This window comes from Pan paniscus, chromosome 2, assembly GCF_029289425.2.
Source record: "Pan paniscus chromosome 2, NHGRI_mPanPan1-v2.0_pri, whole genome shotgun sequence".
Classification (NCBI taxonomy): Eukaryota; Metazoa; Chordata; class Mammalia; order Primates; family Hominidae; genus Pan; species Pan paniscus.
Window position 1 is genome coordinate 33,769,277 of NC_085926.1, and position 13,845 is coordinate 33,783,121.

General features: G+C 40.6%; 1 protein-coding gene across 2 annotated transcripts in view; it reads left to right on the top strand.

Annotated features, from left to right (window-relative positions):
- The first annotated feature begins 4,646 nt into the window (after positions 1–4,646).
- Positions 4,647–13,845, top strand: part of PDCD6IP (programmed cell death 6 interacting protein) — a 73,692-nt gene continuing 64,493 nt past the window's right edge. For both annotated transcript variants that reach the window (XM_034956094.3, XM_034956095.3), the window contains exon 1: positions 4,647–7,935. In XM_034956094.3, coding sequence (XP_034811985.1) covers positions 7,727–7,935 — 209 coding nt within the window. In that variant the 5' untranslated portion in view covers positions 4,647–7,726. The remainder of the gene's footprint in view (positions 7,936–13,845) is intronic.

Consider the following 13,845-nt stretch of genomic DNA (forward strand, 5'->3'; position numbering starts at 1 on the left):
AGTTACATTTTTTTTTCTGGATAATTTTAGCCTTTAGCATTATGAAATGTCCTTAATTACATTTAAGCCTTTTTGGTCTGAATTGTCTGATATCAAAAGAACGACCCTGCACTCCTATTGTTTCCATTTGTCTGGTGTTTTAGTTAGTCCAAGCTGTTATAGATTGGGTGGCTTCAACAACATTTATTTCTTACGGTTATGGAGGATGTGAAGTCTAAGAGCAGGGTACCAGCATGATTGGGTTTTGGTGAGTGCCCTCTTACTGCTTTGCATATGGACACCTTTTTACTGTATCCTCACATAGCAGAGTGAGAGAGGAAGCAAGTGCTGTTGCGTCTCTTCTTAGAAGGGCACTAATCCTATTCATGAGGGCTCTGTGCTCACAATCTAATTACCTTCCAAAGGTCCCACCTCCAAATACCATCGCATTTGGAACTGAATTTCAAGAAGTGACTGTTGGGGGTACACATTCAGTCCACAGCACCTAGTATGTCTGTCTATTCCTTTCTATTTAGCCTTTCTGAATCATTTTGTTTTAGGTATGTTGCTTGCATGTACCATAATGATAGTGTATCAGTTAGCTTCTGTTGCATAACAAACCATGCCAAAACTTAAAAACCAGCCATTTATTTAGCTCATAATTCTGTAGGTTGGCTTAACAGTTCTGGTCTAGATTGGCTCAGCTGATCTCTCAGGTGCTTGCTTCTGTGTCTGAGGTCATCTAGGGTGTTGCCTGGTTGTTGGATGATCTAAGATAGCCTTGTTCATATGTCTGACAATTAGCAGACTGTTGGTTAGGGCTAGGAGAGTGACTCAACCACGTCTCTCATAATCCAGCAGGCAAGACGGTACACATGGAGGTCACGGGGTTGCAAGTGCAGTAAGAGAGGACAAACCCTGATGACTGAAGTGTCTGCTTGCATCACAACTGCTAATGCCCCATTGGCCAAAGCAGCTCACATCAACGACCTAGACTTAAAGGGTGCAGACAAAGACTCCACTTCCTGGTGGGAAGATCTGCAATGTCACACTGCAAAATCATGATAAAGGGAGAGGAAGAGTTTGTGGCCAATTTTATAATCTATCACATTGGGTTTTCTTTTGTGAGTCATTTTAAAAGTCTTTTTCTTTACTTCCTTTTTCTTTACCTCCTTCTGCTATTCGATTTTTTAACTTTAAGCAACATTCATTGATATCATTTAAATATCTTTTGACTCCCATCAATTGCCTATTTACCAATAAATTTACTTATTTTACTTTTCCTTTCTGATGACTGCAACTTACTATGAAATGGATCCAAAAAGCAAGGTAGATTTATGGGTGGATAGAGGGAAGATTAGATGGACAAATGTGAGATAAAGCATGCATAGTAAAATGTTAATGTTAGAATCTAGGTGGTGGGTAGGTGACTGTTTATTGCAAAACTCTATGCTGTGGCTGAAATTTTAAAAATGAATTGTGAAGTTGAGGCAGGAGAATCCCTGGAGTCCAGGAGTTTGAGACCAGCCTCGGCAACATAGGGATATTCCGTCTTTACAAAAAATAAACAAATAAATTAGCCGGGCATGGTAGTGTGCACCTGTAGTCCTAGCTACTTGGGAGGCTGAGGTAGGATAATTGCTTGAGCCTGGGCCTGGAAGGTTGAGGCTGTAGTGAGCCATGATTGCACCACTGCACTCCAGCCTGGGCAAAAGAGCAAGACCCTGTCTCAAAAAAACAAAACAAAAAAACAAAGAAAAGAAGAGAAAAGAAAAGAAAATATTGGAAGAAAAAGAACACAGGAGCCAGCTTGAGGGTGTTCATATCAGTCAAATCTTGGACAATCTGAGCGTCAAAATAAATAATAATAACAGATTATAATCTACCAAATTAAATAAAAATCTATGGATCCATGCTGGTATAAACATATAAATGAATAAATAAGGGAGAAAAGAAAATTCTTCTTTCTAGAATAATGTCAGCTAATAGATATAGGCAGAATAATGGATAAGAAAATTACCATTTTGCAATCATCACAGAAATATTAGATTCATGGAAGAATCATCAAAGTATGCTAAAACTAGTGGAAGAAAGTTTAATGTGGAACAGTATGTTTAATAGCCTCAAATTATATTCCCACAAATTAGTTGTTAATTACAAAGGGAAAAGAATAATTTTTCCAACGAGAACCCTGGTGGTTTTTATTCTATCTAATCCCTTCAACCTTTTTTTTCCCTCTGTTGGATCTTCCTCCTGCGCCCCTCCACCCTCTCCTTATTCTGGGCTAGTTGTACTTTCTGCTTGCTGCAGAGCTGCCATTTTAGGACTTTCCTTAACTGCTTTCCTAGACCTCCTCCTATGAACTGTTTGCTGAACTACCTTATATAAGGGTGGATTAAAGACCTCTGTAAGTACATACAATAGATTAATAGATTGGTCATAGAATTCTCTTGAACTACATTTTGTTTGGCACACAGTATAAGCTCAAAAAATATCTGCTGAATAACTTAGTCTGGTCATCCAAGTATTACCAAAACTTTGTACCATGAAGCTTGTAGGATTTGGTTTTCATTTAATGTATGGTTATAAATATTAAATAAGTGAAGACAAATGAAATTACATACATTTTGTATATATGCTTACTTTTTCTTTTTAAAAATTTATTTATCTTATTACAGTGTTCTACACGTTCAGAGAAACTTCTCTATTAACGAACTACAGACATGATATCTGAAAGTAATCTTTATGCATAATTTTCTTCTAAGAAACTCAAATGTGTTTTATATGAAGAACCACTAATAACCATTTACTTACTACTCTCTGCTACTAAGTCTTGAACAGAGAGCTAATGTATGCCTAAGGGAAAACCGATTAAAGAAACGTTCTTATATAGCTTCAAAAACGAATTAACAACGATAGTCAGGGTGAAAGGGGAAGGTGCTCCTCTTTAACTTGAAGTGCTTAAACAAATATTGGATTTTAGTGAAAACAGGAGTCTTGAAATGTATCCTTAATGTCCAGATACTCACAAGATAACTTTCAATTATCCAGAATTATTTTTTACTCTATAGAGCAATTCTTCCAAAATAGTGCATAAATTTATTCTCAGAAGTTATCTTATTCAAGTAAAGTGACTCTCATCCAAGAGAGACACTGGTAGCAAAGGGCAGTAGTTAGTTAAATAGCAGTGAAACTGATATTAGAGAACTGCCAACTGATGGAAATTTAATCAGCAGTATATGGAATTGGAATGGGCTTATACAGGGAGTAATTCTGAATATAAGGTGTTCAGCAGTTTCTGTTTCTTTAAAATTTTTTGTACAAAGTGGAAAAAACTTACACACCCATATTTGAAAAATGGGTAATTTTTCTTTCATTCATTATTATTTTTTAAAGTTAAATATGCTAATAAATTAAGGAGACAAATAGTTCTCTATCGCATGTTGTAAAAAATCCAGGGCCTCTGTCCCTTACCATTGCCTTTTTTCCATTCCTTACATGAAGTGTGTCTTCCCAGGTGACACGGGAGCCATCCTTGATGTTTTTTGTTTCATCAAGTCTATTTGGGTGTTCCTATTCTATGCTTCCTCCCCTCTAGATTCCCGCCTCTACCTCATACTCTAGGTTTATCCTGAGTGTGGAGTAGGGAAGTGTGAATACCACATTTACATTTTCCTTTTGTTCTTCACCATCTCTCTCTTAGACTGTTCTGCTCAGCACCAAAAGGACTTTCTTTCTTGCACTGCAGGAACTTCCCTTACATCAAATCCTTATACTGTTTACTCTCATTTATTGTAAAAATACTACAGTCTTCTGAATCTGACTTCTGTAAGCCTCTTTTCTCCTTAATAACAAAGACTCCTCCAAAAATCATAAGTGCTTACTTTCAGGCTATCGTCTCCATGTGGACTTGAAACACACTATTTTGAAACTCAAAGCTGCCTTCAGCAGGGTTCTCTCCATTCGAAGAGCCAACTATTTCCACTGGTTCAATCAGTGGGGTTAATGATAGGCCCAGAACTAGGAATTTTCAAGAAGGAAAGTCCACTGACTTAATATTCCCCAAATGTACTCGTTATGCTGAGAATACACACTAAGAACATATGGCATTTCATTACATAAATGAAAAACATCATCATAAGCAAGTTTGGAAGCAGTGAAACACACCCTTGGAAGGCATTATAAATGCTCCCTAATATCTGATTCTCCCTTCCCAGTCCCATTGCAGTTTGGTGGAGCCATGTGAAAGGTTCTAGCTAGTGAAATGCAAGTGGAAGTAGGAGGGCTGAGGTAGTGACAAGCTGCTGCATGATGCTACAGATTTCCTCTTCTGCAGTGAAAGTGGAATCTCATGTTGGGATGGCAGAGTTACAAGACCAAAGTGGTCTGGATTGCTCAGACACTGGTTGGAGGACAACTCTAAGCCTGTTCCATATTAGACTTTGTGTGAGCAAAGAACAAATGTTTATTAGTATCTTTGAGTTTAAAATTGAAACTGAGATTTTGAAATTGTTTATTGTCAGAACATAAGCTAGCCAAACTTGACTAATATACCATCATTCTTTGCTTATTGGCCTATTGCCTAATTAGCTGGAGTGCTTGTTGTTGGTGAAAGTGTGTTATTTTGGAAGTAGAGAATATATTTTATATATATATATATATTTTTTTTTTACAAGGGTGAAACTTATTTAATGATATTTATTGAATGCCTGCTATACCAAGTGCTAGAGATGCATCAGTATACAAAACACACAATTTTTGCCCTCATGGAGCTTACATTCTAGTGGGGAAGTCAGATAAAAATTATATCAACCAACAAAATACTTGCAAGTTAGGGTAAGTGTTATGAAGGAACTAACGGCTGCGCTAGAGGTTAACAAGGGAGGGAATCTACTTTAGATAGTATGATGATGAGGAGAGGAGACCTTTCAACTGAGATATGAAGAAAGGGAGAAAACATTCTAGGTCACATGAGGCAAGAAAGATCTTGGTGTGTTTGAGAAACTAAAAAGACCATTGTGACTCAGTGGTAACAAATGAGGAACAAGAGGCAAAATATGAAATTGCAGAGAAAGATCATCATGTTGTGGCAGGGAGTTTGGTTTTCATTCCAAGCCATCAGATAGTATCACCTTAATCTTCCTTTGGTCAATGCCACAAAACTAACCACATCTATGTTAACTTTCTTTTTTCCGCCATCTGCCTCAACAAATGTCATGTCCCTCATCTTTCTGATGGCTAATCACTCCCTTTGTATCCTCCCTCCTCTGGTTACCCTTTCTCCTCTTTTCATATACTTTGCTTCTTCATTATCTTCCCAATGGGTCAGTCCTGTCAACCAACCTACAAGACACCACCCATCCCCCACCCTCTTCCATGGGTTATCGACCGGTAATGATTCTACTAACCACTCAGATGTTCAGGCCCCAAAACCAGGACCTATCTTGACCACTCTCTTTTCTTTACTTTCCTATGCAGTTCATTGGTAAATTCTTCAGTTTTAAACTCAAAGATATTATCAGTTTGGTTCACTCTTGCTAATGTTAGCTTTCCTGATTTCGTCTTGATTTCTGAAATCGTCTCATGATTTGCCTCCTTGCTTCCATTCTTTCCTTCCTCTTATGTTTTCTTTATGCATCAGCCAAGGGTGGCTACTTATTTTAACACAGAATAGCTTAATTAAAATAAACAAAAATTTTTATAAATTGTGGTAAAATAGGCCGGGTGCAGTGGCTCACGCCTGTAATCCCAGCACTTTGGGAGGCTAAAGCGGGTGGATCACTTGAGGCCAGGAGTTCGAGACCAGCCGGGCCAACATCGCGAAATCCAGTCTCTATTAAAAATACAAAAATTAGCCAGGCATGTGGTGTGCACCTGTAGTCCCAGCTACTCAGGAGGCTGAGGCAGGAGAATAGCTTGAACCTGGAAGGTGGAGGTTGCAGTGGGCTGAGATTGTGCCACTGCACTCCAGCCTGGGTGACAGAGTGAGACTCTTTCTAAAAAAAAAAAAATTGTGGTAAAATAAACTTTTACTATAATGAAAGTAGTCTATGTGCTGCAAAAGTTACAATGAAAAAGATAGGCAAACACAAAGAAAAAAATACACATTTCCACTTCCAAAGATTACCAATACTAACACCTTAGGGTATAAGCCCACTATTTTTTTAGTTGTACATAAATACATATATGTGCATTTTTAAACCAAAATGAGATGCTGTAACATACTATTTCGTGACTTGCTCTTTTCAGTTAATGATCTTGTCCATGGCAATACGGTTCTATTTTATCCAATACTCAGTCCATCTACATTCGTATTTCTTTAATGGTCCTGAAAATGCATTTTATAGACAGTCTGTTCAAACCAGGATCCAATTCAAACTGTTATGTCCCTTAAATTTCTTTTCATAAAGCAGTTGCTTTTATCATGACAAATTGTTGAAGAGATGGGCCAGTTATCCTGCAGAATGTTTCACCTTCTGGATCTGTCTAGTTACTTCCTCTGGCATCATTTAGTTTGTTCATCTATCTGTTGTATTTTTTACAAACTGTGTTAGATGCAAAGGCTTGACAGATTCAAGTTAAATATTTTTGCCTGGAATATACCATGATGATACTGTATACTACATCCCATCAAAAGACAAACTATCCGATTGAGCTACAACGTGGCCTTTAAAAAATGTAAATTGTAAGTGTATATAGCTTCCTCTGCATTTATTATACAATACTAAACAAATTCTTCAACTTGGACAACAAGTTTCTGAATGATTTGATGCCTGCTTACTCATCCAACTTTATTCCATCCCATTCTATTTGTTTTTAAAGGTCTTGTCACATGTTTCGTTTCTAGTCCTGAAACATGGTTAAGTGCTTGCCTCCTAGGGCCTCTGCCGCAGGCTTTTGGTTTGGAGGCTCTCCTTTGCCACTCCACCCCTCTCCACTCTTCTCCTCTTCTGATATCAAGCATCTTCTCAAATTACAGGTGTCGTTTTTAATTTATTTAAAATTTTGTTCTTTCTACAAAACAGCAACCAGAGACACAGGTTCATTTTCAGTTCACCTACTCGGAGAAAACCTACTTTATCTTATTTAAATTAGGGTCCTCCAAGCGATCTTAACATCTCCTAAATCCCAAGCACCCTGTTTTTTTCCTGATACTTTTTCCGTTTACCTTAAGGTCTGTGTCAACCTGACAGTAAGCTGCACGATGGCAGGGGTCTTGCCTACTAGGTTCCCTGTGCACTCCGTACCTGTGCACAGCAGCCCGTCAACAGTAGCTGAATAAACATCATAGGTCATAATAACCCTGGGACTGCCTCCTGGGGAGGTAGCCGCAAACTCTCGCAGGTGGCAGTGACAGGAGTACTTCTCCAGGGGGTTGTTCGAGTGGAGGAATACTCTTACGTGAAAGTGCTCAGTACACCACTGCGGCAGGAAGGAGGAAGGGAAGAATTCCAGATGGGGAGAAAGTAATATTTTGCAGCACAGTACAGGGTAAACTGGGTCCAGGTGGGCGTAGCCGCCGCTACACCTTCACGTGACCGCGGACAGCTTAAGGACCCCGCAGCCAGTGCGCCTGCGCTGGAGCTCCCGGAAGTTGCCGGACCCGGAACGCAGGCGGAGCGCAAGTCCGTCAGCCAGTCAGTCCGCCAGTCAGTCCGCCAGTCCGCCAGCCCGGTACCTCTCTCTCCTCGGCCCTCGTAAGCTGTCCGCGGTCTGTTTGGCCCGAACGGCGGCGGAGGCGCTGATCATGGCGACATTCATCTCGGTGCAGCTGAAAAAGACCTCAGAGGTGGACCTGGCCAAGCCGCTGGTGAAGTTCATCCAGCAGACTTACCCGAGCGGCGGGGAAGAGCAGGCCCAGTACTGCCGCGCGGCGGAGGAGCTCAGCAAGCTGCGCCGCGCCGCAGTCGGTCGCCCGCTGGACAAGCACGAGGGCGCGCTCGAGACGCTCCTGAGGTGGGCGCGGGGCTGGGAGTGGGTAGGTTGTCTGCCAGCCGTCCCTCGCCGCTCCTCTTCCTGTCTCCCCCCCTTCCTTCAATCCTGTAACCTGGGCCGAGCCGCCCCGTCCCGGCCTGACCAGGCGCGTAGGTGTGGTCTGCATTCTTTGCTGGTGAGCAGGACCCGCCCTGCAGGCCCGCTGTGACTGCCCGCTTGTCCTGCCTGCACGTCTGCTCTAGCCCTTGGTCGGCGAGGGCTCCGTGGATCAGATACCTGGGAGCAGCTGTCTGCCCTGTACTGATCTCTTTTGCCACATTTACTTAGAACTAGTTTTCACTTTTTTGGGTCTCTAACTGAAGCTTCCCCTTTCGCCCCATTTTTCCATCACTGTCTTTCTTGGGCCACATTTTGATTTCATAATAGTAGTTGCTTGAAGGCAGTGGGGGAAGTGGGGGAATTGGGACACTGGACCAAATGTCTGATCAGCTCATCACATTGTCTACATGAAATGGACCGTCTTCCTCAGTTCAAAATAATCAAATGATGGATGGAGAATTCTGAAAGTTAGGAGCTACAACTATTTGAAATAAAACTCTAGTTACATAGTAGAACCGTTCAAGGTAGGTTGTTTAAAAGCAGTTTGTTCACAAACAGGTATATACACAGTAGAGTAAATTTGTTATTTTAGCAAACGCTTATTTAGCTCATGCTGATTTAATGAGGGTTCCTTTCATGATACTTAATAGTTATAAGAACATTTTTTACGATTTTATAGTTAAACATTTCTTTTGCCTACCTTGTTAATCTCGTTTTCTCCGTATAGTATATTCTACTTGTTTCACAGGAGAATCACAATTGTATTCCAATCCAAGTAGCAGAAACCCAGGCTAAACTAGCTTGAGCTAAGAAAAGACTTATTCTGCCGGGCGCGGTGGCTCACGCCTGTAATCCCAGCACTTTGGGAGGCCGAGGCGGGCGGATCACGAGGTCAGGAGATCGACACCATCCTGGCTAGCACGGTGAAACCCCATCTCTACTAAAAATACCAAAAATTAGCCGGGCGTGGTGGCGGGCGCCTGTAGTCCCAGCTACTCGGGAGGCTGAGGCAGGAGAATGTTGTGAACCCGGGAGACGGAGCTTGCAGTGAGCCGAGATCGCGCCACTGCACTCCAGCCTGGGCGACAGAGTGAGACTCCATCTCAAAAAAAAAAAAAAAAAAAAAAAGTAAGACTTATTCTGCTAACTGAAAAGTCTAGGGATATTCCTTCCTTAGCTTTAGGTATCACTGGAGATCGTCTTGCCTCCGTGATGCTTCCCTCGAAAGCTTTGTTCATGTATTGAGAGGGATGGCTGTAGTGTAATAACAATCGTCCGCAACACTCAGTATCTTACAGAAGGGAGTGCTTTTCTCCTTAGCTCTGGTGGAAGTCCATGGGAGGCTCCTGGGTTTGTTTGCACCCATTTATGATGGTGGGAAATGGGCTAAGTTAATTGCCCTTATCTGAGTCATCCAGCCGGTTTAATTTCTCCTTACCCCATGGATCAAAGCAAGATGAGTCCGGACTGGGGAAGGGTTGGTTCTCCGAAGGAAGGGGTACTGAATAGATTGCTCAGAGGAATTAAGACCCCTTGGTGTCAAATTTTAGAGCTACAACTGTTGGGCTGCAAGGATCATTAGTCTAATAGCATAAGCATTTTTTTTAAAGTTAACCTAGAAATACTTAGCCATTCTTTAGAATTAACATAATTAAACAATTTCAAGGTAATTTTTATGTAGGCATGAATAGCATTCAGTGAGGATTTTCCATTAGTAATATTAAGAAAACATAGTTGTGGTATAATGAACCCTGTGATAAAAATCTTGTTGAATATATCAAATTTGGTTCCAGCCCTCAGATTTGGGGTCTTCAGAAGCACTTGGTGCATGGGTTTTAAGCTAACAGACATGGGAGGTTGGTGGATAATGGTTTGGATACGGTTCTCCTGTCAACTTTAAAACTTAATTCATTTGTTCCTTCCTTTATTCTTTTTACCAGACTTAAATGTGTGAACTGTTCCTAGGTAGTGGACCTGTTGTAGATATAGTCTCTTTGAAACTAACCATGTTTCTTTAGTCACCTCTGTATAATCCCCTCCTGCCACATTAATTCAACAAATATTAAGTATTTTCACTTTTTGGGCTTCTAGAGGGGTTAGGGTAAGCTTGGAGATATTACTAAAGTTTATAATGGAGGTAGGTACAAAAGTTTTGTAGGTATATATGCTGTAAAATTAGATGTGAATCAGTTGTGTGATGTTCATTCAAATCCGGCAGAATATCTTATTTTTAATAATTATGTTTGGATAATTGTGTAAACTTAACATTAATTTTTTAACTTAATGAACTTTTAAACTAATGAACTTTGAAAAACAGAGTTTAAACTAATTCCTAAATAATTGAAGCCAGCTTGATAAGTCCTGATATGCAGCTCCATATATTGCTCCAGTGATAGACTTGTTTTCTTATTACTAACTTGTAGGTGTTGTATTAAAATTTCCTAAAATATACATTTATGCATATTATAATAATGAGAATGAGTACTTAAAAACTCATTTGTTCTGGGTGTGGTAGCATGCACTCATAATTCCAGCTGAGGCAGAAGGATCACTAGAGCCCACGAGTTGGAGACCAGCCTGAACTACATACTGAGACGCTGTCTCAAAACAAAACAAAACAACAACAACAAAAAACCCTTTTATATGATACTTCTTCCTTTATAAAGTGGCTTTTACTAAAAATTGATTAGACCTTGGTAAATGATGACCTAGGGTGATCAAATGGGAACCCTGCTGGTTTTTTATTTTGTATTTTGTATTTTATTTGAAGCTCCAGATATACCATTTACCAGCATTGTGTAATTTCTTTTGTGGTGATCAGTTTCTTTAGAGAGAAAGCTTCTAGTCTTCCATGAAAAAGTCTGCTTATCAGCTTTCTAAATTTTATCCTGGAGAATGGAGGTTGGGGATCTTAACAATCATGTATGCAGTCTATCAGGTACATCTATTTTTAGTATGACACCTGCATTAGGGTTAGGTTCATTTCTATGTGGTAGATCCCAAATTATCTGAGTTAAGATTTTATTTTGTAAAAAGTTGGCAGGTAGGTAGTTCTGGTAGCCCAGGGCTGGTGTAGTGGTTCTGTGGAGTTAATTGGGGCTCAGATTCCTTTCAGCTTTCTGTTGTTTGAAACCTAGAATATTGTTCTCAGGTCCAGGTTGCAATCATATCCAAGTTGCAGGTAGTAGGATGGAGAAAGGCACGGGGCTCGCCCTTTAGGGTGTTTCCTGGCAACTGTTCCACAACACCCTGCCTATATGTTACCGGCCATTTTGTGTGTCCTTCTGATAGGATGCTAGGAAAAGGAATTTTCATTATGAGCAGCTGTATACTCAGCTAAAGGGACACAGTTTTGTTAATAAGGAATAGGATAGACTGATAATGATGTAGTCAATTAGCACTCCCTACCCCACTTAGCAGTGCTTGATCTCCACTTTAGTTGTATTTGATATCTCTGACATCTTTTTCTTTTTTCTTTTTTTGTTTTTTGAGGTGGAGTTTTGCTCTTGTTGCCCAGGCTGGAGTGCAATGGTGTGATCTTGGCTCACTGCAAGCTCCACCTCCCAGGTTCACGCCATTCTCCTGCCTCAGCCTACCATGTAGCTGGGACTACAGGCGCCCACCACTACGCCCGGCTGATTTTTTTGTGTTTTTAGTAGAGACGGGGTTTCACCGTGTTAGCCAGGATGGTGTCGATCTCCTGACCTTGTGATCCGCCTGTCTCGACCTCCCAAAGTGCTGGGATTACAGGCGTGTGCCACCGTGCCCAGCCTAAACTAGAATTTCTAATGGGAATTTGTCCTGTACCTATTTGTGGTATTTCAAAGAAATGTATTTATTTCCTAGTTTCTTTTTCCCCATGAGATTTTTAAGTTGAGTTATTATATATTTGTGCCAAACTGGTTGAGTTTTATAAAATACTGGAGAACATATATAAGTACTTCTCCATTGTTGCAAAACAGTAATCTATAACTACCATTTGTCATACATGTACTCCTGTGTGTCCAGGAACTATTTTAAGCACTTCATATACAGTACCATTTATTCCTCACGCTTAAAGGAGGTATTATTACTCTTTAGGAAAGGTTCAGAGAAATTGAATAATTTTTTCATGATCACATAGCTAAGAGTTGGGATTCAAACTCAGGGCTATCTGACTTGAAAGACTGTGACATTATACCTTTTAAATATATTTGGGATTTTATAGTTTTGGTTAAAAAAATTCGCTTATTTCTAAAATAGAATCTATGAAGACACCAATTTTTTTGCACCATTATTTTCCACAATGTGCTAGTTTTTGCCAACTCCCTGGCTTAGCATACTGGCTTTCCCTGTGCCTACTTATACAAAACTTGCAGCCTAGGTCTACTTTGTTAGAGATACATCCTAGGCTAGAGTCTGCTGCTATAGTAAAGTGTACTTAAATGTTAAAGAGAAGGGTGTGGTAGATTCTCTTGTTTCTGTGGATTCCCTATCTAGAGAACTTTGATGCTTGTGATCTGGGCTGAACTATGAGGGATAATACCTTGTGGAATTATATTGAAGGAGTAGCTTATGGTAGTTGGATCTCCTGGAACAGATTTTGTTCGTGGTAACTGCAGTTAGCAATGGCTGCTTTCTTTTGTAAAGCATTTGTTGATCTCTCTCATTTTGTTGGGGTTTTCTCCATGCTGATCAGACATTGTTGATTTCCAGTGATTGCCCTCCTGTTGTACTTTTATTTCAACTTCTATAATCTGTCCTAAGATAGCCATTTTACTTTGAGGGTTTCATCACATAGCTTCTAATCATTCAGTTACAGGATATAAATGCCCTGTTTCCCCCATAAAGCTCAGGTTTTGTTAGTTGGCCTCAAAAACTTTGGGGTGAAGAGAATGGGTATAAAAATTTTAGTGCATTCAGTTTAGCCATTCTTCTTTTCCTCACCCATTTGCAGAGGAAGTAACCTCATTTCCTACTACTCCCTTCCTTGTTTACTTTATAGCAAGGGTCAGCAAAATAAGGCCTGCTCAGCTGCCTGTTTTTGTATGGCCTATGGGCACCACTCCAGTGGGTTAGCATTGTGAGTGTTGGAGAACTAGCTTAGCTGTTTGCCTCTGTTCCATTCTCCCCTTTGCTTCTAGCTCCTGTCACCCTGGCCAGTGGCCATGCTTTATTGCTGCCCAGACTTACTGTGGTGCTGCCTACACCAGAGTAAATATTCTGCTTGGCGTTGGCTTGGCACTAAATGGTAGACTCTCAGTCTGGAAATTGGTGACTCAGCAAATTATCTCACCTACAGCCAGCTGGGGCAGGTGCCCACAGTAGACTCTCCCTGAGAATTTTGGTCTCATTGGGGTAGAGTAAAACTGACCATGTTGGTCACTCCTCCTGTCTCCCCATGGCTCCTCTCCATCAGACAGGTACTTTTTCTTTGGAGAATGTCTCCAGGATGGCACCTGGGCAGCCGTGTGCCACAATTTTGGGATGGCCCAACCTAGGCAAAAAAGGTACAGGGCAGGGCAGGGGTTTTTCCTCTTGTTATATAAGTAGTTACATACTTATTATATGCTTGATTTAGCCTTTTTCCCAGCAGAGTCTAGAATATCACTGTTCAGAAAAAGTTTGCCAGTCCTGGCTTTATAGCCATATTGGCCTCCTTGCTGTGCCAAGCACACCTTTAGGCGTGGTTGCCTCAGACCTTTAGCACTTGCTGTTCCCTTCTTATGGGCTTGTTCTTTGATAGCTCCTGTTCATTCACAAACCAGAATTTTAGGTTTTATTTTTCAGAGATAGAAGAAAACTTTGCATTTTACTGATTCATTTGCTTGGGGCTAGCAACAAAACAGAGAG